The 26184-nt window shown below is 42.4% G+C and overlaps 2 protein-coding genes across 2 annotated transcripts in view; one reads left to right on the forward strand and one right to left on the reverse strand.

Annotated features, from left to right (window-relative positions):
* JAM3 (junctional adhesion molecule 3) overlaps positions 1-11437 on the forward strand; it is a 32447-nt gene extending 21010 nt beyond the window's left edge. The window contains exons 2-9 of the mRNA XM_035555671.2: positions 3896-3961; positions 4877-4990; positions 5447-5599; positions 5834-6036; positions 6466-6565; positions 7502-7631; positions 8887-8941; positions 9566-11437. Of these exons, the coding sequence (XP_035411564.1) occupies positions 3896-3961; positions 4877-4990; positions 5447-5599; positions 5834-6036; positions 6466-6565; positions 7502-7631; positions 8887-8941; positions 9566-9601 (857 nt within the window). The 3' untranslated portion in view covers positions 9602-11437. The remainder of the gene's footprint in view (positions 1-3895; positions 3962-4876; positions 4991-5446; positions 5600-5833; positions 6037-6465; positions 6566-7501; positions 7632-8886; positions 8942-9565) is intronic.
* A 1637-nt stretch (positions 11438-13074) lies between these two features.
* The window catches only part of NCAPD3 (non-SMC condensin II complex subunit D3), a 28969-nt gene continuing 15859 nt past the window's right edge, over positions 13075-26184 (reverse strand). Inside the window, exons 20-35 of the mRNA XM_035555667.2 lie at positions 24928-25035; positions 24284-24389; positions 24080-24187; positions 22834-23072; positions 21984-22063; positions 20577-20714; positions 20107-20240; positions 19759-19958; positions 19073-19183; positions 18485-18640; positions 17588-17754; positions 17263-17402; positions 17066-17143; positions 14126-14200; positions 13966-14026; positions 13075-13875 (exon numbers count right to left, since the gene is read on the reverse strand). Coding sequence (XP_035411560.1) covers positions 13764-13875; positions 13966-14026; positions 14126-14200; positions 17066-17143; positions 17263-17402; positions 17588-17754; positions 18485-18640; positions 19073-19183; positions 19759-19958; positions 20107-20240; positions 20577-20714; positions 21984-22063; positions 22834-23072; positions 24080-24187; positions 24284-24389; positions 24928-25035 — 2013 coding nt within the window. The 3' untranslated portion in view covers positions 13075-13763. The remainder of the gene's footprint in view (positions 13876-13965; positions 14027-14125; positions 14201-17065; positions 17144-17262; positions 17403-17587; positions 17755-18484; positions 18641-19072; positions 19184-19758; positions 19959-20106; positions 20241-20576; positions 20715-21983; positions 22064-22833; positions 23073-24079; positions 24188-24283; positions 24390-24927; positions 25036-26184) is intronic.

Raw genomic sequence — 26184 nt, forward strand, 5'->3', positions numbered from 1 at the left:
TGCTAGTTTATTTCTTCTGTAGGTTCAGTGCAACATTTTAAAGTGATTCAGATACCATGAGTCACAGTAACAAGTATGGGCTGGATCTCTTTAGCTAAAAGAAGTGCCATAAGAATATGCTATAGACTTCAGTGCCTTGTCCTGGATTCTATTTCGGAGAACTGATGGCATTTGGGATTCAACCATATGTCTGGCTGAGTCTGTAGTACATACAGATCTGGTAGGTATTCAGAGATTTAGTACATACAGATCTGGTAGGTGCGTCTGTTGTGGCATGCATGCTGCTCTGGAAAGGAATGCGTGTCTATGCACAGCTCTTCTACACATCCTGGGTGCCGAGGTCTTTAAAGAGAAATTTACATAACACAAAACCTTCGCCGATTATTTGCACTGGGCTGAAAAAGGCCTAAAGGAACAGCTTTGGAAGAAACTTTCTGAAGGCGACGGTTGCCACTAATAACGATGATTTGGCACGCAAAACCAAGCAATGCAGAAGTGCGCTGACCAAAGGGAACACTTGCCAACAGCAGGGAAATGTGACATAGCACAGATGCCCACCCTGCGCCACCAGGGGAGTGCTAACAGCTGGGAAGCACCGGCTTTGCGCAGATTCCTCCAGCCCTGGAGATTTTGAAAGAGGGATACCACAAAGTAACTCTAAAAAGAGCTGCAAAGGTACTTTGCAACTTCTTTACAATCTATGTGGTCACTTGGGAGTTTTGGTTTGCTCCCTGCACAGCTGTAGCCTTGTCGTTATTCAGAGCATGCTACTTGCAGCGTTCTTGTGCCACACGCAGAAGAATAAATCTGGCTTAGCAGTGATTTAAGCAGCCACATTGATCTCTGCCCACAGTCAATACTTGTAATAATGTGAGAACCTCTTGCACGGTCTCCAAGGACTCAGCTTCTGTCTAAAATTTGTTGTCATCCTGCTTTGTGCCTCAGGGATCGACCTAAATCTCTCGTGGTTAATGGGTGGGAAAGAGCATGCTGTGAATAATTTCTGAGAAATGATATGGGGCCAGAGCATGATGGAGCCCTTCTGTCTTGGAACAAATACTTGTCAAGTCATAACTCCTTGAGGATAACACATCATCGTGGTAATGTGTCTCTACCTTCAACCTGTGCTGTAGCTGTAGGAGAACAGAATAGAACAGTTCAGTTGGAAGATCAGAAGTTCTTCAGTCAGACTGTTACCGTGCTATCTACTTGATGGGACGCTTTTTTGGGGAGGGGGGAAAAGGATCTCTTGTAAACAAGACAATACAACACAAAACAAATTGGAGCATCAAGTTGCCTTAAGGAACAAGGAGCCTTTGCCAAGTCCCTCTCCCTCCCCATCCTTCTCTAGAGTTTCCAAAAGGAAGATTTATAAGATAGTACAGACCAGATAGATGGCGTGCAAGCTATCTTCTACAGGTCTTCAGGTGCATCACAGCTCTCCATAGCCACCTGCTATACCAGGTCCCAGGAGAAAGCTATTGTTTGCAGAACTGCTCTTGTAATGCAGTTTCCTGATGAAGCAGGGTGTTGTCCCTGAAGATGGCACCACCTACAGCTTGCCCCCATTTGAAAACTGGGCCAAATGCATTACCAGGGCCACCTGCCCCAAGCAGGCAGCAAAGCAGGAGCTCCACAATTAGGCTGAGTGCTCAGGCCTGGGCCCTCAAGGCAAGACCTGTTGGTTCCCAAAGCAGAAATCTCACTGCAGAAGAAATCAAAAGACTTGTTTGTATGAAGGGCCCTACAGCTGAAAATGTGTCCAAAGATTTCAAAAGGACCTTCCCAAGTCTGGAAGCAGAAGGCCTGATAGAAGTGGGCTCTGCTTCACTTAGGAGACTTCAGCAAACTACTTGTGGTTGCTTAGACCACTTCTGATAGAAACAAACCCAAAGTGGAGCATCTGCTCTGAGCTGCGACGAGTCAGCTCTGAAAGTGGCATTCTCCTGACTCACCTAAGTAAAGTAGCAGCAGACTGCAAGCAAAATGCTCACTGCACTGCCCTGTTACTCATTTCAGCTCTGATGCATAAGACTTTTCCCAGGCAGCCACATTATAGTCATGAGCACTGTCATCTTGTTCGATGTTGGATTTCTCCCAAATGCAGCGTGAATGTCTCCAAATGCAGAAGGGGGAAGGGTGGAGAGGTCCTGCTAAGAGCAGTGCTGCTGGGCCAGCTATTACTTTGCATCACCCAGTGGTTTTTATATGAATAACCATTATTTTGGACACAAAGGCAGCTTCTAAACCTTGCCAAACTCTAGCTCTCCCCAGTGGTATTTGGGGTATAAGAGCTGAGAACCAAGGCACTGAGAAAAGCATCAGCAGTTAACAAGCAAGGGATGATAGGAATTGACAGGGAACATTTCAGAAATGCTGAAAGGATTTCAGGTGTTCAAGGCCCTTGAGCTTTCAGTCGGAGCAACTCTGCAGCTCTTGGGCATTTCTCGGAGTGCTGCCTTGCTCTGTTTTGTCTGATCCATTCCACCAGAGGAGTTTTGCCCCCGCGTTGTCAGATAGTCTCTTTGTTGAAAAGCTTTCCACCCTGGAGGCCAGCGCGCAGGAATTCCAGCTGTCTGTCATGATGCTGAAGATCTTTTCTTTTCCTCTGCATCTTCCTTCAGCTGCCTTTTCTGCTTTCGATTCAGGTTTGTTATGACTTTTTTACTCTGAGAGACACTCCTAACCTTTAGATACATCTGTTTTCATGTCATTGAAGCACTGGCTTCCGTCGTCTTTACTTTGCTGGTTGATCGAATGCCCAGTGAATTCGGTGCATATCCTCTCCTAGATTTCAGCAGTCTTCTGATTGGGTTTGTAATAGCAAAGCTACATGTGGGGCTGTGGCATACTACTAGAGCTGATTATCCAGTCCTGATTATAGTGTGTATCCTCCCGCCTATAAGACGGGGCTTTGGAGCAGCCAATGTTTTGCAGAGTCTGAGAGGTGATGAGCTTTGCAAGAATCAGGACACCCAGTTCCAAAATATCCTCTGGGATGAAGGCATGGCTTGCTATGCTCTCTGGTTCGCCTTCTTCCTACTGTGCCATGCCAGAAACTGCCCGCTTGTGTCCCTCTGCTTCAGGAGGTCTGTTGGTGAGTGTGGGTATCCTGCAGTACAGGAACGTTGTTGGTACCTGCTCTTGTGAAACTCAAAGCAGAAAGGACATAGAAGGCAGATTTTTCAAAAGAAAATAATATGCAGAAGGGGAAAAATGACTGTATAAATTGGAAACATGTTGGAGTTCAGAGCAAGGACAGTAAAGGGAAATAGCTTGTGGTATAAGGATGCAACGTTGCGTGACTGAGCATTTTTTCCCAACGTGAGTCTGGCTGGCACTCTACCCAAAGCACCAAACTCCTCTGTTTCCTCCTGAATTGCTGTCCTTGCATGATTTACTACCTTGAATTTACATTACCACGTTGAGCCTTAAAATACTTGAACATACAGTCAGCATGTACTAGAGACCTGGCACATTTCATCTTCAAGGAACTGACCACAAACCATTAAGACTGCCCTACTTCTGTCTCTTCCTCATTATCAAATTAATTTGCAGAAGGACACGTTCACTCTTGCATTACCAGAATGAGAATAACTACCATCGAAATAAGCATAAGGGACAAAGAGATGTCTTATGCTGTAACATTGGTTTTGTGCCATTTTAGTTATCTTCCTCTTTAAGTGCTGCTTCTAACAATCATAATTTCCAGTATTTACTCCATGACTGCTAAATAAACGTAGGCCTTCAGGACTGCCATTGGTAGCCAGGAATAGCTTTTATGTAGAGAAGTTAGTCCTAGCTGTCTGAGAAGTTGTCTCAGCAGGCAGCGTGTTTCTAGCTGGGTGACTTATGAGCTGTGCTATTTCTTATTACCTTCTGTTTGTTTTTCCAGGCTGCAGACTCTTGGCCGTGGAACTGACATCCAGCAACACCAAGCCCGTGGTGCAGGAATTCCAGAGTGAGTGCCGTGGGGGCCCGCTGGCTGCCTGACACGACTGCTGCACTGCCCTCTGCCTGGAGCTTTGTATCAGTCCAAACAGTTGAGAAAAACTTTGCTTGGTGCTCATGGTTATCTGGGTTTCTTGAGCAAGGCAGAACTGCTGAGAGCTTCAGATTCAGCAAAGGGCTTAAGAATATGTCTGTATATCTCTCTGTTTTCAAAACGCTTGATTGCAAGGCTTTGTTGAAGTCCCCTGAAAGCCATTGGCATTGCAAAGTATCTGCCTAAGTGCTTTTTTGAACAGGATCCCAAATGGAGGAAAGGCAGTCGCTTTGCAATTAATACACTGAAAAGGGGTTCGGGAAATGTATATTTTACCTTGGCCCTAACACAGCCTGCAACGTGATCCTGGGTGAGCCACCACCAACCCTGCTGTGGTGCCTTCTTGTGTAGAGATGGAGATGACGATGCCTCCCTCAAAAGGGACTGGATATGCTGGATTTATCCACAGGCATCATGGTCCCCAGGTCACCTGGGAGGACAGCATGTTGTCGGTACATCACCAGACACCACCCAAGGAGATTCTGCAGTCCTGACTCACGCTGTATGCTCTGATTAACAGCAAGACAGCGCCGTGGACTCACCCTGTCATAAGGTCTTGTTTGCCATACATCAGAGCCTGAAGAGAACAGTGTGTTCGTTTCTCTCCATAGCTGATATCTGTATGGCTATTATTTTTGCTGGCCAAAATCCATCTTCCCCAATAGCTCCTGGAACCCAGCAGTGTTTCTGTTTGTGAGGCACATGAAAGAGAAGGCTTTTGCTTTGTGGGCAGCATCTCCTAATAAAACAGAGTGTGAGGCTGCTTAAAGCAGAGCAAAAATACAGCTGCTTCCTATTAACCTGTATTATTTCCTTTATTTCTCTTTCTAGGTGTTGAGCTGTCCTGCATCATTAAATCCACTGTAACACCAGATCCCAGAATCGAGTGGAAGAAAATCCGAGATGGTGAAACCTCTTACGTATTTTTTGACAATAAAATGCAGGGTATGACGACGCATTGTTCTCTTAAACTTCCAAACCAGCCTCAGTACAACTGAGAAAAAACAACTCAGGAAAAGGCTGGCTTGCTGCTTTCTTCTGGAACTAGAGTTCAGCAGTACAAGGTGGAGAGAGAGAGCAGGATGTTATTTGCCCTCTGGCAAGTCATTATTGACAGTTCTCAGTATTGAGCCAGAGAGCTGGAGTGAGATCCTAGGTAGGAAATGATTAAGAAAGCAAATGCTGCAGCTTCCCTTCTCCAGCACCTGGTGGTCCTGGTCCTTGCATGTTTTCCTTTGTGGTCACTGCAGAGAGAAAGGCTCTTAACTTTAGAGCATCAGGTTCCTTTCAAGTGGTTCTCTGGACTCCAGAAAGAGTCCGAGATCAACCACTTAATTCAGATGCCTGAAGTTAGTTTGTGTGACTATCTTGAATTTTTTCTCTCTCTTTCCTCTGTATCAGGAGACTTTGCAACTCGTGCAGAAATTCTGAGCCGGACATCGCTGGTGATTAAAAACACCACCCGGATGGACACAGCCACGTACCGCTGTGAAGTGGCAGCACCTTCTGATACTAAAACCATAGATGAAATAAATATCCAGCTCACAGTCCAAGGTATTGCTTCAGGTCCAGATACCTGTACAAGTGCTGCTAGCTAACAGAAGAAGCCGTGAGTCTTTCCAGAGTTGAAACACTGGCATTCAACAGACTCTGGAACTTGTTGCTTAAAACTGTCTGGAAACAGCTGAAAGTTTTGATGCCTCCGTAGCACAGCCATCTTAGAAACTATGTCAGAAATTATTTCGTTTTACTCAGCAGTGACATTTGTGGTTTGTGTCTTTCCCGCAGTGAAGCCTGTGACTCCCAGATGCGTAGTGCCTAAAGCTGTACCCGTTGGTAAGACAGCCTCCCTTCACTGCCACGAGAACGAAGGTTACCCAAAGTCTACTTACAGCTGGTATCGCAACAGCGAACCTTTATCACCAGACACAAAATCAAACACCAAATTCCAGAATTCGTCCTACAGCTTGAACCCCGCCACAGGCACTCTGGTAATGCCCTTATGGGTATGATCGAGACTTGTGTTGCCAGACAGGTTATTTCTAGGGTTGCTTCTGAAAGAGAAAAAGTCATTGTGTGGCTTTCAAGGAGAGTATAATTTGAAGGTTAACTGTTTTAGGATGTGGGTGATTTGGGAAAAGGAAGATTAATATGATAGAAGATATTACCCTAGCTGTTTGGTTTTGATCACTGCTGATACCACTTGCCTTTTTACAAAGAGGGAGGAAAATGTCTCATGGCCCACCACGAAGACTGGCAAATGGAGAATTGTGCAGTCAGAACTGCTCCTCATGCTCCTGTTAGGTCTCAGAATTCTCTACAATAATCTTTTCCTTGTGATTCCCTGAAGTAACTCTGGTCCTGCTTTCCAACGTGTTAAAATAACCCTCACAGTGCCTTTCCCCTTTCCTCCTCACCAGGTTTTCCACGCTGTGCACAAAGGTGACACAGGCCGTTACTCCTGCATAGCAACAAATGACGCGGGTTTTGCCAAATGTGAGGAGCAGGAGATGGAAGTCTGTGAGTGGCCCTGCATACTTTTTGGCAATGTCGATTGATATATCACCATAAATAAACCGTCATCACCATGGGGAAAGAAGAGGGACATCCTAGAGCATGAAGTCATTTCATCTTTCTCATAGCCCCTAACACAGCTAACTTTTCCAGGAAGGAATCAGGACGAGGTTTCTGCATGGCATTTTCAAAGCTGAGCAGCATTAAAGGAGGAAATCTGAGAGTAATACTGCAAAGTCTCAGAAGGCAGCATCTCTAAAGGCTGCTTATACTGAGTCAACAGGCACCCCTGCTATGCTTTACATAGGCCATACTGCTGATAACCCACTCTGTACAACACAGAGAGGTTCCAAAAGTATCTTAATATCTAGATGACAGGTACAGGGATATCCAAACTATCAAAGAAAGAACACAGACGATCTTTAAGGATACTCAATAACTGTATAGAGGGGATTTTTGTTACTTTTCTAAATTTGTAGAAGAACAAAGTTAGTGTTACTTGTGTTAGGAATTTCAGTTTCCTAACAATGGTCTAGTCAGTCCCTCTTGCTGAAGTATCGCTTCTAAATGAACAAGACACATCCAGAGATGAGAAGAAGAAAAAAAACCCTACAAATTCAGGGAAACATTAAAACATTGTTCAGATTCGTGAACAGTTTTAGGTTCAGACAAGCAAACAGTGAATGGCACGTGACTGGACCTGGTACACACAAGACAAGAAAAGAAAGATTTGTTAGTTTTTTACTTGGCCAGAAGAGAAGCTGTCTGTGCTGTGGATGGACTCTGAGTCTTTCCTGATTGGAGATGCACTAGGGACTCACTAGATCCTTAAGAATTACTGCAGTTTGCTTAGGATATTCAAGAGATGTTACTTTAGTGTATGTAAAGCTAGAACGTTGCTACCACCTTAAAAAAAAAAGATTATGGTTTCTCTCTTTTTAGATGACCTCAATATTGGTGGGATAATTGGTGGAGTCCTGGTGGTCCTAGCAGTTTTGGTGCTCATCACTCTTGGTATCTGCTGTGCCTACAGAAGGGGCTACTTTGCAAACAGTAAAGAGACTGGGGAAAGGTAAGCTGGGATTCTTATGCAAGTCCCTGTGCCCACAGCTAGCATGAATTCGTCTGAAGCGGGCTAGAAATTGGTGGCTAAAATATATTTCAGTGCCTGACCTGGACATATTTCTTCCTAGTTCCCCACCAAAGACTATAGGCCAGCCTACTTCTTGAAGTATCCAATTCCCCACCATAAACAGTGCACCATGCTGAAGGTTTATTCACCTAAGAGAGAATTTTTGGTATAGCTCCTTTTGTGCTTGCTACCAAGACCAGACAGAGGAGTTAGAGCTGTGCTCTGATGTCTTCATACCTTGCGTGGGAAGGGGGGAGCAGCACAATTAAATGTCTACAGGTGTTTGTCCAATAGGTTATATGCTGTCGGCATACAGAGGTCTACAGCTTAACGAGCAGAGCTTGCTGCACAATTAGTTTAAAGCATCAGGACATGCATAGAAAATATATGCAGAAGAGTAGGCTGCCTGCAGGAAATCTCACTAGTTGTGACTTGGAACCTAAATTTGGGATTAAAAACAAGCACTTTAGAATGCACATTAGCACGTTAAAAACAACAGCATTAGCATTTAAGGTGACAATTTCTTCGTGGATCAGAAACGAGCCTTGATATCCTTACAGAATTTGTAGAAGAGATAATATATGGAAAACCAAGATTCTCTCATCAGATAGATTCATTCCGTGTTAAATGCTGCTTTTCAGTAGAAATCCTGTAGAAGAAAAAAAAACATCCCCAGAAAAAGCTCCAAATACTCCATTTAAATGCAGCTGAGGGTTGGCTTACACTGGACCTCACAGTCCGATGTAATTTCTGGATTCCTAGGGGACTGCAAACAAGTAGTGCTGCCTTATAACTAAGCAAAATGCTGAAGGCATCTGGCAGTGGAGGCTTAAAATTGACTTTGTAATTGCCACAAGAAATAATACAGGAGGCACACAGAAAGGTAGTGCACAGGGACCAAAGTAGGGGAGACCAGAAAAGTATCAGTTAATCTTTGCAGTTTTTGCAGATACAGCTTGGTATTGTGGAAACATACAGCAATCTTTTTACTTTGTGCTGACGGGGAGTTTTGAGAAAATCCCAGTGATGATAAATGATGGAATATGTACAGACCTGGCATTTGAGCAATGAGAGAGGTTTCTCTGTTTTCTTTTCACTGGACTGCTTTTCCTCATTTTCTTCTTTCTCAGTCCCTCCTCTTCAAAATTCTGCAGGCTCCTTGTCCCAGAAATAAGATTTTTTTCCTTTATTTCAGTTACAAGACTCCAGCAAAACCTGATGGTGTTAACTATATCCGGACAGATGATGAGGTAACCAATGATTTGCATTTAACATCTCTCTATTTAGGAGAGGAGGAGGGTGGGCAGAGGACTACAAGCTTTTTTAGGGCCTGTAGACTTTCTTAGAGCAATCACCACTGAGAAGCAAGAATGTAGAACAGAGAGAAAACAGAAGGGTAAAGGCTGAGTCATTTCCTTAGAAATGTTGAACAGTTTAAGTTGCCTTAAGTGACTGATGCCAAGAGCAATCAAATGCAGCTCTGCTGTCTGTTATCTTATGGCTTGACCCCCTTAGGATGAGTTTCATTGGATTAAGTAGGCAGGCCATGATGCTTTTGCAAGATAATTTGCATTTTGGGATTTGAATAGATCACTAAGCTTAAGATGAGAAAAAGCCTCTCCCTCTTAGCAGATACTGAAGAGGGAATGAGAAAGTGCCCTGCCATGCCTCGGTATTGGAGGAGGAGAGCAGGAGAGGGACCACCAGCCTGGTATGACTGCTGCCCCCCCTCTCCTTACCAGCTGGGCAGAATGCTCCAAGTTATACAGATGGGATCTGCGTTTGAGATGCATGTTACAGATGGGGCAGCAGGAACAAAGGGGTGCCTGGAAAACCACTAGATCCATCCTACAACCAGAACTGTTTCGTTGCAGGGTGACTTCAGACACAAATCTTCATTTGTCATATAAGATGCCAAAAGAATACTGCAAACCAGCAAAAGCAAGTGTGAAAATACCTCCTCCAGGAACTCGAAGTGAGAGCAAAAGATGAATTAAGTGCGCTTGGAAGAGTTTGGAACACACAAGAACTTGATAGCTAGCTATCTGTATATCTTTTTTTCTTTGCCAAAGTTTAAAGTAACTCCTCACTGCCCAACTCATGTCTCCCCTGCCTCTGGAGATATCAACGAGATCACCTAAACCTGTCCTTGGAGTAAGGAAGAGTTTTAATACTTCCCAAGAGACTGTGCTGTGGAAGTTTGTGGAATTGCCTTCTCTTTGTGCTGCAGGGACACAGCCACAACATGCGAACCACCCAGGGGAGTAGCGTTACGTAAACATGTAGTAGACATTACTAGTGCAAATTACTAGTAGGAAAAAAAGGTGCTGACATGGCAATAGAAGGACTTCAAAGAATAAGATTTACCCATGCAAGGGGGAGTCTTCCTCTCGGTAGTTTGTTGCCCAGGCCTGGCTGGTGACTTTTACACATTTGTGATTGTCTTGTGCTTTTGACTCCCGACTGCTCAGGTGCAGAATAGGTATCTGACTAGTCAACAGGAACAGACAGCGATACAGCAAACGCAACTAATGTTCCCAGTCCTATTGTCAACTTACTGAATTCTCGTTACTCCATTTAACAAGAAACAGACAGCATCAGGCCAGAAGGACTGCATCTGTTCACTGCTTCATAGAAAGCTCATTGCACGCAGGTAACCCCTAATTCTAATCTGCACAAAGCAGGCTTGCCTCTTGCATCTTTTGGTGTTCTAAAGAGGCTTACAGTGGAGGCAGAGAACCTAGTGCTGAGACATCCCTTTCAGGAAAATTAAAGCCAAATACTTTCATGGGCCAAGATTCCCAGAAAAGGTACTGAGATGTCTTCAAGCTTTTTTACCTTCTGCGTTTATTTTGTAAAATCCCACATTCTAAATTTTTTGCAGAGATATATTTTGATTACTTCAGAAAAAGTAACGTTTCTATTTAAAGTGTAAATACATGATGCCAGCAGTGTTTAAGTAACGTAGCTATTTTTTTACTTTTTAAGCTACAGAGAGGAGCTCAAACGTTGCTATAGTGTGGCACTGTCAGAGCATATCAGTATTACGGCAGCGCGTAATACAAAACTGCAGGTGGAACAGCAGCTCTTTCCTCTTAAACTAGCCTCTGCAATTTCCTTGTCACATGAGGTCTTACAAGACACAGGACAGAGTCACTCAGGGATAGTTTTTGTAAATTTATGGCAGGACCTATCAACTTTTTTATATATTAAACTTACTTTTCTTGCCAGTGACCAACACTTTGTTTTTGTTGTTGCAAGAAATATCCAGGGATGGCTTTTTGGATTCAGTTCCAATAAGGTGACAGAGTGACTTTAATGTGTTCTACCCTTCTGCAAGATCCCTAAAGCACTAACACAGTGTGACAGCTACAGCAACTTTACAGGTTTAGATTGCATAGCCAAGGCAACTGTTTCTGGAGTTAGGAAAGCAAAAGGTCAGTACAAAACCACTTTTGTAATGTCAGTTGCAACTTGTCTCTAGAGGGTTAAAAAAAAAAAGACAACAAATCTAGTTCTCTTGGCTTTAAAGAGAATACATGGAAACACGTGTTTCCAAGAAACATACATGTTGATAATGTTGAAAAGCATTGGGTAACGTAAAACTGCAAGATGTGGATGCAACACTAGAACTGTGCTGTGGTTTAAGATTTTTTTTTTAATGTAGCATAATTTAGTGTTCTTGTATTTCCAATATGAATTGAGTTGTCTTAACTTTTCATGTATACAGTATTTTGAATACTTGACGATTTGGGCTGTCAGTGTTATTTTTTAGTGTTCTGCATTAATCTGCTTTGTTTCCTAGGGGCCTCGCTGGACATGCCATTGCTGCATTTGTTTTGCCTAAACAAAGCATTATCACTTTCCTTTGGCTAGCAAAAGTGCAAATAAGGATGGGCAGCAATATCCGTATGTTCTTTACTTAACTGGGACATTACCACTGCTACTTCGCTACTACATTTGGGTTACCTTCTTAAGACACGCTCCTCAACCAAGCCACACAGTACTGTTCACAGGCTGCATGCTGCCTCTAATCATTATGACAATAGTGAGTGTAACATTCCTTTGCACCTTCTGTATATCCACTACTCCTTTTCTGTGCTGTGTTTAGGATACCTATAGTAAGGGAGAGAAAGAAAAGGTTTGAATCAGGTTATCTCTGGGCCCTATGGGAGCACAATCTACAGCCTCACCATGAGCCAAAGGCAGCCTTCACATGAAAAGCCTCCAAGCTAAGAATCAACTTATTTTTCAGTTCTAAAATGTGACAGTGGCATCTCTAACGAGAGAAGGGGAGATGATCCCCCAGTACAGCTCATGAGATCTGACTGATGGAACTCATTGTATCATTGTGAATAATATTCAGGTTTGTACTAATGTATTACGTTTAACTTTGCCAAGAATGTTTTACATAAATACCAAGCTATAAAGCATTCTTGTGGGGTTTTTTGATTTTTTTTCTTAAACAGTCATAATATTGCAGGCATCTGTTTTCAATTCAGTGAACAAAGGGAAAGTGTTTTCTGTCAGAGCACTCACTTATATTGGGCTGTAGGGTATAGGAAGTCCAATAGCAAGTCCTCGTAACAGTAACAGCATGTTACTGTTTATATTTATTCTTGGACATTCATCTATCCTTGGTTCTTCTCTATAGAAGACAGATTAAAGCTCGTGGGGCTTATCTCAGTGTTGCGTGAGGACAGAACAAAAGCTAGAAAGCACACAGTACGAAATAAGCCTACTTGAACTCCAATTTACCTTGAGAAGCGGTCAAGTAATATTTTAGGGCAGGAGAGAAGGAACAAGATAAATAGATGTGGCCAATAACCGAACATTGTTTAAGCCAAAGCCATTCCATATGTCTCCTGTTCCTAGGTTTTGACTTTGATTTTGAGAATAAAGTTTAACCTCGCTTGAAGGTTTCTCTGATCTTCAGAATAGGGAAAGTGAGGACAAATACTGAGATTCCAATGCAGAAGGTAAGTGTCTCTGGAAGGGCTGTGGCAAGAATATGCTCAGCCTGTTTCCACTTGTGCAGAAAAGTCTAGTCCAGTTCTGTGGTCTGTGCCTGAGTAAGACAAATCAGCATGAGTAAAACAGATTCCATTTTCAAGTTACAATGAAACCCAGGGTGAGAGCTCTGTAATAAAAGTTAACAACTGGAAAACTTCAGTTAGGTTCACATGGTATCAGAGACACAGAAATGGTCAGATGCAGCACATTTATAATAAACAAGTTCTCTAGGCAGAGCACAAAGCTATGTATATGGCTTACCAACCTTGATTTTACTAAGTTACTCCTATCCTGCTTTCAGTCAAATAAGTGTCTATATTTAAAAGCTGCTGGGTCCAACGTTAATTGAACAGAGTGCCTAAGATACCAGCGACTTTGAGGCTGTAGAATTATATAGAAAAAAAATTATTTGTCAGATCAAGAAGAGGGGAGAAGTTGTGGGTGGAATTAATTCTGTAACCATTTATTTTCATAAAATTTTAATAATTGGAAATAGTACAGTTCAAGAATGGAAATATTCCATATAAAAGAACATTAAGGCTGTTCATACACACAGGAGTTTGCACAACAAATAAGAGGTGATGTAGCGTGCAATTACCAGATTTAGGGGTGTGGCAGTAACAAGCTGTTCTACCTTTGTTCAAATTAAAGCAATTCTAGTATATCACCAAGAGGGACAATGAGGGATCAAGTGAATAAGCTAAGCCACTCACTTCCCTGCAAGCTGTGATAAACGCATTTATTGCAAAGCTCATAGCAACATTACGCTCTTACTTTTCCAAATGGACAAATTATACATCCTGTGAGTGAATAGCAAGCCTCCCTTTATATTGGAGCTTTCTAGTACTTCAGTGAGCTTTGTCAAAAGCAGCAGCAGCTTATAATACATGTATTAGTGCCAGCTTTGCTGCATGTCCATACTCTAGAGAGTTTCACGTTAAAAAAATAGAAAAATAGATAAGGAAGGCAGGACACCTGTCCACAGTGATTTATAATTACAGAGGAGAGGGACAGATTTCAGACATGATGAAGATTCTGTACAAAAGTTCATTGAAAGGATCAGTTGTCTGGTTTCAGAGGAGTTCTCCGCTGGGACCGTCTCAGAGGGACATGCTGGCTGCTTTTTCTCCTTGCTGGAGACTCTACTTTCCACTCCCGTGGCAGGGATGGTCTGGAACGAAGCACAGTGACCATTTATTTTAAAGCACTCATAACAGTCTTTCTCACTCTGGTTGCTGTTTCAGACCTGGGTTGAACTTACGGTTTCTCTGGTGATGTCAAACAGATAATATCTCTTGGCTGGTCCTCAGCCTCTTTCTTCTCTGCAAATAATGCATACATTTTCATATTTTAAAAATGCCACAGATCTGATCATTTGGGTTTCTTACCTCGTTCAAGTTAGAATCACAAAGATAACTTGCCTGGAGCCGAACCAGGTGTGTGCGTCAAGCTGATGTAACTGACCCCAGCACCAAAAGTCAAGTCATTAATGGTCTCTGAAAGAAAAAACACATCAGCCATCAGCTTGTGACACAGCCAGAGGCCAAGACATGCTGTAGGATAACACTCAAGTGTTACAGAATAAGTATATCCAATTAATTGCAAGCACATATGCACCTCTCTTTTCCGACCCAGCAGATCTCAGTCTCTCTCGTCCAGCCTCAAATCTATGTGCTAAATCTGATGGGCTATCTGTGCACATCAGCTTCATACTCCAGAATTACAGCCTTCCCTGTTCATGGAGGAAATTAATTTAAATATGGGAGGCTGGTCATGCACCTCCTTGAACTGCCTTAGGTCACAGAGCCTCACCTCCCACTGAAGACTGGTCATTTTCCACAACTACAGCATCTCCTGAACTGTTCTTAAAAGCAGAGTCAGACCAGTTACTTTGCCTGATGAAGGCAGCACACAGGGCCCTTGAAGGCTGACAAAGGATGTGAGCAGCCCTTCCATGAGGAACTATCTGCAGGCAGACAAGAGGAATCACTTGACAATGTACAATTTAGCTTGCCTGAATAGGCCATACTTGTCAGCTGTCTCTTTCCTGTCATTTATCTCAGGAGAGATGTCACAATATTCAGATTTCTCTTTTCTCAACTCTCTGTTTTATGCTCTTGTTTCCCAGAAGCCTTCACAAGGAATTACAGTAGAAAGTGCTTTATGGGATAGGAAATGGAAACTCTGCTAAAAGGACCTCTCTCTTCAGACTAACAAGGTCTGCTCTTGAACTGCCTCCCTGGCCTGGAAGGGAATCATTGAGGCTTGCAGTGGAAACCAGACTTGGTTTAGCTGCCTTAGCTGGCCTCTGAAGACTGCACTGCAAGTCTCCCAATTTTGTGCAGTGTGCGCCTGAACGAGTTAACTTGTTTAATGAAAAATGTATGTGAAAGGTAAGAAGGAAAGGAAGAACTGCCATCAAGTAAGGTTCTTCATGCAATCAAAGGTATTATCTTCACGTGTGTTTATGTACCACACTGAAGAAACCTTGCCCAGACCCACTTAGTCATTCTCCAAGTAACGAGCAGGAGAGGTAAGGAGGCCCACAGACAGCAGGGACAGAATGACAGAGCAGTTGAAAGAAGAGAAGCAGTCAAGAGACAGACAGTTGTGCTTAACTTCTCAAGTTAACTGCATCTCCAATAGTTTCAGAATGATACATCAGGCAAAGAAAAATGTTTTCTTCTGCCTGTCTGTCAGCCTGCAAGACCCAGCACCACCATGCAGATGGCTCAACACACAGCAACTTAAGTGCTGCTGCTGTTCTGTACAGTTTGTCTCCCCAGTGGAGGACACATGCTGCCTTGAAACGAAGTAGGAATTCAGCCTCAGTACCACTGCAGATTAACATTCTTCCTCGTTGTTCACCATATGGTGCTTAAGAGAAACAGCCATGCGAGCTTCCAGACAGAGATTTGGCACTTAAAAGATTTTGCTCTCTAAAAACACACCCCTAGTTTTTTGTACAAAGATCATTACTTGCTGCTCAGGCAGCGAAGAGAAACATTGGGGCAGACAAATCTAACCAAACAGTGGAGCATGCAGGGAAGAGAAGGGTCAGATTTTCCAGTGGATGCACATCACTGCCGCTGGTTTGCTCCTGCCTGCTCATGGATGTCAGGTATTTGCAGACTGCCACACAGCTCACTGCCTTATTGGCTACATGCCGTCGGCTCTCCTGTGTGCATACAGGTCACGTGTTTGCACAGGCACAGGCAAACAGGGCACTCAGATGCATCTCTTTCCGGAACATCAGCACTGTCCCATTAAAATTCACAACTGCCTAATGAGAGCTGACCAGTCAGACACTCACCCGGACTCCTAACTTAATTGGAGCTCTCTCCTGAGTGGGGAGGGAGTTCATCACACTGAGAAACCACACTACAATGGAGATGACCTAAAGGAGTTCAGCAGTGAACCAACAAAGGAAGGGAATCTACTGCTGAAGCTCAGCTCTGTTTGTGAGACTAGATCTGTCTCTTGCAGAAAGCAACACTGCAGAATGCTCTGGGGCTGTCAGAAAACATTCCAATAAAACGTAACTTTTGAATATCAGGCTTTGTGAGACGGCAATTCAGCTGCAGTGGATATAAGCAGAGCAGACTCACAATTTGCGTATGAGAGATTCCTCACTGTGTGTTTTTTCTTTAACATCCACAGCGGAGTAGAAAAACAAATGCTCAGTTCTACTCTTTCTTTGGGTAGAACACACACACGCATTCAGAAACTACCGTGCAGGTTATTAATCCTTCTTGAGCAGCTCTCTGTGCTATCTCACAATGGACACCGCTCACTGCCTGCTCTAGTGACAGAAGCAGGTCATAGCTCACCTGGGATCTTTTGTTTGGACAACAGGAATCCCTTGTCTTAGAGCTGGAAAGGACTGGACCGTGAGTATTTCCCTCTGCAGCAGGGTTCTGCAGCTCAGTCTAAAGGTGCTAAGCTATGCTTCCAGGGTTAAGGAGAGCGAGTGTCTCAATGCAACAGAATTCTGCACATCTCTCACAAGCTGCTAAGGAGCTCTGACAACATGCCTTCCCAGCACCCCGTAGTTGATGAAAGAAGAAAAGGCAGTGGATTTGCAGTTTCAGCAGCCCAAAATAAATGCTCTCCTGCACCAACTCAATACTGTAACACCCTGTGACATGTAAATGGAAACCATACTGGAATGCCCTTTCCCATGTACACTATTCATCTGAGACCTTCAATTTCTGAATAGCTCTTATTTACCACAGCCATTTAGAAAATAAGTAATCTGTAGCTAACACTGACTAACTTTCTCTGCTCTTTAGGGGAGCCACCCCTCTCTCAGAGAATGAGGGCTCAGTTCAATTTGGAAAGAGTTCTGTTGGGTTACTTACGTTCTGGTGTGCTGATTGCACGGCCCACCACAGAAACATTTGCTCCAGTAGACTGTTGATTCACACTTTGAAAAGATACTAGAAATAATAAGAAAATCATTAAGAACAGAAATGCTCAGAGAACTCAAGGGTCTAACAACCAGGCTGTGTCAACTAGTCTAGTCCAATGGTGAATCATTTTGTAGCGAGCTTCCTACCTTGCTTGCTGCCAGTTGTGCTCGATGGAAACAACAGGGCTGATAATCTTCCCCCAACACTCTTGCTGCGTTGCTTGTTTCTGTCCTCCACCGCTTTTCGGGCAGAGTTCAGGATGGCAAGCGTGCTCAAAGATGTTGGCCTACAGATGAGATGCTTCTTATGAGAGAAAGTTCTGTCCCTCCCAGTCCTTTACGATCTCAGACTCCTTTGTTAACAAGGTTATGCTGCACCATTGGTGACTTTCATAACACTAAGCAAGGAGTGGATAAACAAAGCAACAGCCCTGTAGAATATCATAACCAGTAATAAAGAGAAAAACCATACCTGCGACCAAGTAATGGTTGTTTCAGAACATCAGCTCTAGGTGTAGTAAACTCAGAAGGCACAGAGGTAGGACATGATCGAGGGGATGAGGGCTGTCTCCTAACAGGGGACTGGGAATTATCATTCCTGCCACCAGAAGGAACAGCTGTCTCCAAAGATGGAGGTTGCTACAGAAAAGAAGGAAGAATCACATGTAACAATAGTCACAAATGCAGAAAACCCTAGACATGAGACACCTAGACCTACTTGCTGTGTGATCGAATCCTTTGTGGGATGGACGTAAAGGGGTGCTAGGGAGAAAGAGTTTATGGGACAAAGCTTTAACAAGAAACAAATAGTAAGTTCTGATGGGATATATATGTCCCAGTTTAGAGGTCTATATATAGGTGCTCTTTAAAGTCAGGTTGCCAGGGTAAAAATCATCTCATCTTAAGGTAGGTATCTAAAATAATTCAGGACAAATGAACTAAGCACATGCTTATTTATTTCCATTGACTTTAAATGAGGATCTGCATGACTAGCACAGATGTAAGCTTCCATTCTGTATAAATCTAAAAATCAGCCAAAATTAATCCTTTTCTGTTCGACCTGTTTATCATTACCACTCTGGAAACAGAGAGCAACACAGCATATAAGGACAGACAGTGGGAAATTAGACTTGTCCTTCCCTTTAAATTGAATTATTTTTATGTTAATTGTTGCTCCTCTTTAGCCAGTATGTGTTGTTTGTTGTTGTTCTAAGCATATCAGATGACTGAAGCCAAAGCTTCTTGTCAGCAAATGCACAGGGGTATGAAAACATTACCATGTCCACAGACATATAGAGTCTGGGTTCTGAAAAAGTTTGTGTACAAATAGAAGAGACAGCACGCATACGGACTTAATGGTCCCAACAACCTCTGCCTGCAATGCTGAGACATGCTCTTGGTCTGACTCCTTCTCCCTGTCCAGCTGCTCTTCGTATTTCTTCATATCGTACTCCAGCTCGGCTGCCAGCTGCTTGTCCACAGCAAAGAAGTCTTTGATTTCATTTCGGTAATCTTGCATCACTTCCTGGAGCAATAAGGAATGTTTAAACTCTTTCAGAAATCTCTCCTGAATACTGATTCATGTCTCCATTCAGATCACAGCTGCTTAAGTGCAAAAGGAAATACCAGTTGGTAGAGCAGAGGTGTTTTTAACAGACTAAGAGTTGAAATTCCAATTTGTACTTCAGAACATGAAAAAGCTTTCCAGCATTCAAGCTTTCTGCCCACGTTCCATGAGGAGGCTCACACGTAACACACTGTGAGATCCTTATCTAAAATCCCTCCACCTCCTACCTTATTTAACACAGTGGCAGTGTCACAACATCATATGCCTTCCAAATTTCCTTCTAAGAAGACTGTTCGTTCCATTACTGATTGCACATCTAACACATTAAATTAAGAGAGGGGAAAAAAAAACAACAACAAACCACAATAACAAGAAAACACTTCCTCTTACCCGTAGGTAGTTCATAAGGTCCCTAAGAGCTGGGATCTTCTTCTGCTCCATCAAAGACTTCAGTGATGTGATTATTGGGATGATGTTTTCTACGAAGTTCTTCTTTTGAACCTTTTTCAAACAAGGCATGACATAAACATAGTTACGAAATGCAATAAAGGAGAAGTCACTCTGGTGTTAGATGAATGGCCTACGCGAGAGGAATTATCACAATTAAGTCTGCTTTTATGCTGCATGCATGTACGTAGGCTTTCAAGATTTACCACCAAGTCAGTTTACACACTGAAGGCAAATTGCCAAAAAGCGCACCAAAACCCAATGTTATGTTCAGATGCTTTCTCAATAAGAGATCTGTGGAACAAATTTAACCTAGCATAGCTTCACTGATTTCAGAGGAAATGAACATTTGTTCATTTCAACTGACCAGTCAAGTACCAGCATCCATTACAAATTATAAATCCAGCATTAACACTTTGTTTTCATGACACACATTGCTCACACAGGTGCCCTCAGATCAGAGCAGATCTACAGACAGAGCCTGGTTAACACCATGCATGTACAGTATGTCCTTGGCATTGTTATGTTACACGGATAATTTTTGTTTAAGTTTCTCCATCACAGAAAAGTAAAAGTCCTCCCAGCATGGTGGACAGCCCTCTTCCCGCACCAGATTAAGTGCCATTTACCTGTGAAATGAGCTTTTTTTGTGCTGCTTGCATGACAGCATTGGCCATTGCCAATTCATCGTCTTCAGGCTGAATGTCCTCATCAGGTTTTGATCTCATAGTTGATAGCTTGATTTCTTTGCAGCTAAGGATTGCAAATGTATCTGAGAGCAGCTCACTGGCTTCCATGTCCAGTGGAAGATCCTTATCCACAAAGCATGCTGCAACAGGCAGGGAAGACGTAAAAACCATTTTACTGGGAAAAGCAGTGCCAGGAAAGTCAAGAATTTACTGCTGGACTCACGGCTTTTATAGACAACAGTTGTTTGCCAGATTTGCCGTCATATTTTCGTAAAGACAGACCCCTACCTAGGACACTGTGGCTGATCTTTGTTGTAATGTTGAACCTCTGCTCATCTGTAAAATGGTCCAGAAGGAACCTGTAGATATGCATCCTTTTTTCTTTGTTATCTTTTCCTTTCAGAGAGAAGAGATTCTTCGCCCTGTAGTAGAGCAAGATATTTTACATGGATCAAGTCACATTATGCGATCTCTCAAAAATAATAAGGCTTTAAATCAAAAAGAAACATTTGAATGTCACTTTTAAGACCCATAAGCCTGTTAGGATATCACAGGTTCCCACAAATTACGTGCAGAAGTCCTCCCAGAAGTGTCACAGTGTTAAATTAAGTGTTCTGCCTTCCCTGTCTCCCTGAGCTGTTTCCCCCTTTTTGCATAAGTAATTACAAACCACCAGGAATGCTTTGCTGTAACCAAAGACTGGGTGGCCATACAATTCATCATTTAGCAGTACGACGATACAAATGTGCTCAACTGACCGCTCGCTCTGGGGGAACCTGTTGTACTTCTCGTGTTTCTCATAGCTATTGAAATGGAAGATGCATTCAATGAAGTGTTGGGAGAACATTACTGGATTCCTCTTCAGTAGGAGATGCACCAAGCAGAACTCTCCAAACCTGGAAGGGAGGAAAAGGAAGAATTTTACCAGACAGCTTCTAAAAGCCACCCCTGAAACACAGTTTAGGGTCACAAGCAGTAAAGCAGGAAGATGAGTCTCCCAAATCCCCCTGAATACCACATTTAATTCTTGCCCAGCTACATCAGGGTTTGAACAAGGATACCACCTTATTGACTTTAAGCTCTTTTTCATCCAGAAAAATACACTTTTTCAGCATCCACAATACTACTATGCTTCTTGCCATTAAAGCAGAGACAGAAATAAATTTCAACTTGAATCCAGGCACAGCACTTTCATTATTTATACGACTTAAGTTCCATTGTGGCTGGGACACAGTACTTTGCAAAAAGTTAATCACCACAAGTCCTCCAAGAGCTGAAAGTCAATCTCAGACTTGAAGAAAGTATTTTTGTCTGTATGCAGCCACTGAATGCACATGCAAAGAAAAAGGTCCCTGATGAAGTAGCAGCGTGTTTCACAGCTAAAGCTCTAGGAACGACATGTTGCAATGCCACCATCTACTGGAAAGCCATTTTTACACATTAAAAACCCACTGAAGAGAAAAGAAGATGTGAATATGCACTAGTAAGCAACAATAGATTGGTCTTTCCAGGGCCATCAATCTGCAACTTGAGCATTCCAGGTAGAAACAGTAGAAAGCTCTCCAAGCCTTCAGTGAATCCAGCATCCCCACACAACCTACCACCCCCTTGGAGGAATGTGCCTCCCTCTCATTTCTCATATAACAGAGAAGCTTAAGACTTTGAAACATACAAAAGCTTCATAAATGTGCGCTTAAGGTCAGCGTGCATAACTCTTCTAATAAGTCAAAATATTACAAAATGTGGTACACAGCTTAAAAAGACAAGGCACGCATAAGAAAAAGGAATTTCTAACCCTATTCCTAAAGCAAAACCAGCACACAATACAGAGCTATTAGAAAACCACAAGGAAGATTTCATAAAGGCTTGTTTCAAAAATTCCTTTTTCCTGGGTATCTGAGAGTCAAAAATAGAGCAGAGCTGCATGTTTTGAAGACAGCTTGCTACACTGGGACCTTCAATTGACTTGTAAAGAGGTTCACCACTCCTTTGCTACCATTCCAGACCCTAAAGTGTTAACAACTGTAGAAGCAAAGAGGTTAATGAGAGAATCCTTTGCTCTCCCACTGAAATTTTTCTTCACATGGTGAAGGCGCAAGATCAAAACTTCTTGAGTACATCTCTGATCTTCAACTCCTACAGTATTTTACAGATGAGTATTTTACCTGGCAATATCTGGATTTGGATCCACCAAGACGCTGACAAAACGGAAGAAGAGACAATCTTTCCATTTCACGAACTCTTCCTATAAGGATAGGACAGACAGTAAGTTATCAGCCTGAACCAGGAAAAATTCGGGTGTGAATCTTCAGACTGCAGCCAGAGCAATATATGGTGGAGCCTAACAGAACGTGCATCAGGCAAATAAGCAAACTATAGAACTTCACCCACATGTACACAAAATAAACCTAAAAAAGAGAATGTTCTGGGGGATGCTTTAAGCAGAATAAATGCCACAGCAGCAATCCTCTAGGTTTACCACAGATACCAATAAAAAAGTAGAATCAAGAAAAATCTGCTCTCCAATGCCAAAGACACAGATGCTATTCAACACTGTTCTCAGAGCCAAATGCACTCCAGATCTGCCTTGTTTGGCTTCATCTGAACACTGGGAGGGCAAACATTGTCAGCCACTCAACATTCACAACCTTAAAACAATAAGCAGAGACAGCAGGAGAAAAAGGTGCTGTGATGTTTTTTTATATTCATTCCTATAGGAGTGAAATGCAAGGGAGTTCAAAGAAATATAAAGCAGATGAGAGAGGAGATAACCGTTGAATAAAAATAATCTTGTTATCCAACTGTGCTAAGTGTCATTGAGGAGAGTTTTGCCTACCTCACAAAAAAGAGCAGTACCAAAATACGTGTTTGAAGTTATTTTAAATTAGGGTAGATTGCAGCAATGCTCCAGAATCAATTTATAAGCAATACATCCGCTGGCCAGGTTGCCAGCATTTAGCACAACTGAGGTAACTGAAGCAGGCTGTCAGACACATGCTTAGGACCACTGTTTACCTGCAGAAGGTTGGTAAGCAGGATCAGCGTCTGCTTACGGATGAAGGGGTGTGGGTCTTTCAGACACAACGAAATGCTGGGAATGTATCTGTCCACCATGGTGGTGTAGCGGATGCACAGGTCGCACATAACGATGATGACGTTATTGCGAACAGCCACATCATGCGACACCTCCAGTTCTCGAGCTAGAGCTGCAATGCATTTCTTTGCCAGATCTTCATGCTGCAAACACAGTTTACCTGTGAAATGGGGATGAGACTCTCAGTGCTGTGAATATATTCTTCTTCCTAACCAACACAGCCCAGCTTGCTGCCTCCTTTGAGACCAGTATGAGCCAAGAGGAATCAGGAAGCAAACAGGGGAATAAACAAGAAACACAAGATGAAACTTGATGAGCAATCTGCACAACCTCTCAAAGAGATTATACTTCAAGGAGTTCTTCCAAACTCTTCTTAGACCTATAGTGTGGGTCTCAATGCCAAATTCCCTCCTTCACAGAGAACTATTCCTGTGTATAGGGTATTATTCAAAGCAGCTAAAAAGAACAGCCCCAGCTGTCATAGGCATAGCAGGGAGACACCCACCTCTAAGAGCATCTCTAAACCAACTTAAAATAAAATAGCCCGCATGCTAACATCACTTCTTCCTAACTGTTTCTAAGCTCTGTACAAAAAGTATTCTCAACTGCTTTGGGAAGTTTAAAAGAATGATATTAAAGAGATTTGTGGTTATGAACAAAAGTACTACAAAACCAGTTTCACTTAGCACTCTTCATTATACTGCAGATGCAGATTTGACCAGGCTTCTATCACATGGTCATTTGTACTAAGGAGGACAAGTAACTATGTACAGTCATTCTGCTCTGAACTGTACCAGGTTTTCTTCATCCCCGTGTTGAGCACCTTACTACAGGTAAGAGGATCTCTCAGCCAGCAACCAATTCTGAGTACAAGGCCAGCACAAGTTTGCATCGCTAACCATTTATCACTTGCACACCTATCTAGGAAAAATGCATTAACGGACTTGAAAAATAGTTGCATGCATGGTAGTATTTTTATGTTTTGTGCAACTTGTTACCATGGATATCTGCATTGCTAAAAGCTATGAACTGAGGCAACACAAACACTGAACACTGTGCCTATCTGTTATAATAGACATGGCTTTGGAACAGAATTTAACCAGGAAACAGACAGAAAGGGTGGGAATTGGATGAACAAGGGCAGTTCTGCTGCAGGACAGTGCTTACCTAGAGTAATGAATGCATGAGCTCTGATCACTGGAGGCATAGCTGATCCTCTAAATTGGGACAGTGGCTGAGAAGCTGGAATTTCCTCACCATCTAGAGAACTCGACACTACGAAAGAACAGGTCAGGAATGAAAACATGCTTTTCGGGTAACAGTGTTGTTTGTAAAAGCGAAATTAAAGGCAGTAAGGAAAGAGTGCCTCACATTGGTTAGAAGAAGCCAGAATGGACTGAATCAAAAGAAAGATGCGTTTCTCCACTTTGGCTGGACACAGCTGTGCAGCCTCACCCAAGGTGAAGAGGTGTCTCACCTACAAAGAAAAAAGCAACACTGGGGTCAAAAGGCAAGTTTTGCCTTTGGGGTCAAAAAGCAGCAGGAGTCAGTACAGTTACTTCTCCAAAGACAACTTAAAATTCCCTCAGTCCTTTCAAGGATACAGCAGCTAGAGAATAGAAAGTGAAACTTTGAAACAGAAGTGAGGAGTGTGTTTAATATACTATAAAACCTCCCTATATGCTAACAATATCTAGGTAAACCTTAAAGAATTCTACACTTTTTATAGACTTCATTCCAAACAGACAATCTAAAAAGTATGACTGGAAAAGCAAAGAAAAAAAACCTGTCATTTTATTAAAAATACAATGGGCATCATATCCTTAAAGCAATTTCTAACGTATAAAACTGCTGTACACTCTCAGGCTCACAGATACGAGATCCCATTACCATATACACAAAGTGTGTGCATCAGTACTTTCCCATGTAATAGTTACTGGCACAAACTCTGTAGAATACCCATTTTGAGAATACCTACGTCATTTGACCAGTCCACAAAGGGGAACCAAACTTACAAAGAGATCTTCTTGCAATTGCTCCGCTCCATCTTCTTTGAGGACTATATTCGAAATATAACTTTCACAGGTGGTTACTAAGTCTCCATACACCTGGTCGAGCAGCTTCTGTTCCATAACAAAACAAAATTTGGCACTTAATTAAACACAACGTAGACACGATACATCTCCACACACAAATCCTCAATTTGAAAACCCTTCTATACTTTTAATAATCTAGGTCCCGTTGAAATCCATCAGACTCTGTCTGACAGCCTTTTTCCTGCACATCAAAGTGCCAAAACAGCTTGAAGAACCTGGCTTTCAGTGATCCACAGGCCTAAGTTTACTTCATTATAGAAATCCCATCGGTTTAAACAAAAAGAATTTAGGTGACTTTTCCACTTATATCCAGTGCATTTGAGGTTGTCTGTATGAATTTTAAAATGTTGTTTCAAAACTGTGGTTCCATTCAAATGAAAATATTATGCAAATTCCAAGCGGGAGGGAGAACCAAAAAAGCTAGTCATCTGCCAGATTGTGAATGAGAATAAAGCATCATTCCTCTCTTTTTCTACCATCTAAAACTTGTAGCATAAGAAACTAAATACATGTATGTATGGCAGTTATGCTGTTAAAGCTGCTGAAGTAACCAACGTATAGGTACACCTGCACTCAGTTTTAAGTTAACATATTGTAATGACTATATCTAACAGGGAGGATTTTCAGATTGTGAATTTAAAAAATAAAACAATACAAAAAAAGAAAACAACAAAAAAGCAACAAACCGAACCATCAATCCACCCTGGCCTCTGAAGAATGGCATATGCAGTTTAGCACTAGTTACTAAACTTCATTGGGATGCCTATTATAAAACAACTGTCATCAATATTAAAAGAGAATCACAACACATACATCATTATCAAGAGAGGCTTGCACTAGTTCTAGCTTCTCTGTGGCTGTGCTCAGGCTGACATCACTATTTTACCAGCAAAATGTAGCTCACCTCACTACTAAACAAAGCTATGCCATAAAGAAATGGGGAACTTGGCAGAAAAAAAAGTGCAAATGATGCGTTACTAACCCCGTGTTTGGGCTCATGAAAGAGGCCTAGAAGATGTGTGTATCTACAGCAGCTCTCGTATAGAATAGTCAGAGCTTACAGGATAAACCTATGGCTTGTAACTGGACCAAGCCCAAGAAATAGCTGCTACTGTAGCGGCAGAGCAATAGGTCTCCTTTAGGAATGCTGTAAACTTGGACAGAAGGTCCGTGCAA

Source organism: Cygnus atratus, chromosome 22, assembly GCF_013377495.2.
Source record: "Cygnus atratus isolate AKBS03 ecotype Queensland, Australia chromosome 22, CAtr_DNAZoo_HiC_assembly, whole genome shotgun sequence".
NCBI classification, from domain to species: Eukaryota; Metazoa; Chordata; class Aves; order Anseriformes; family Anatidae; genus Cygnus; species Cygnus atratus.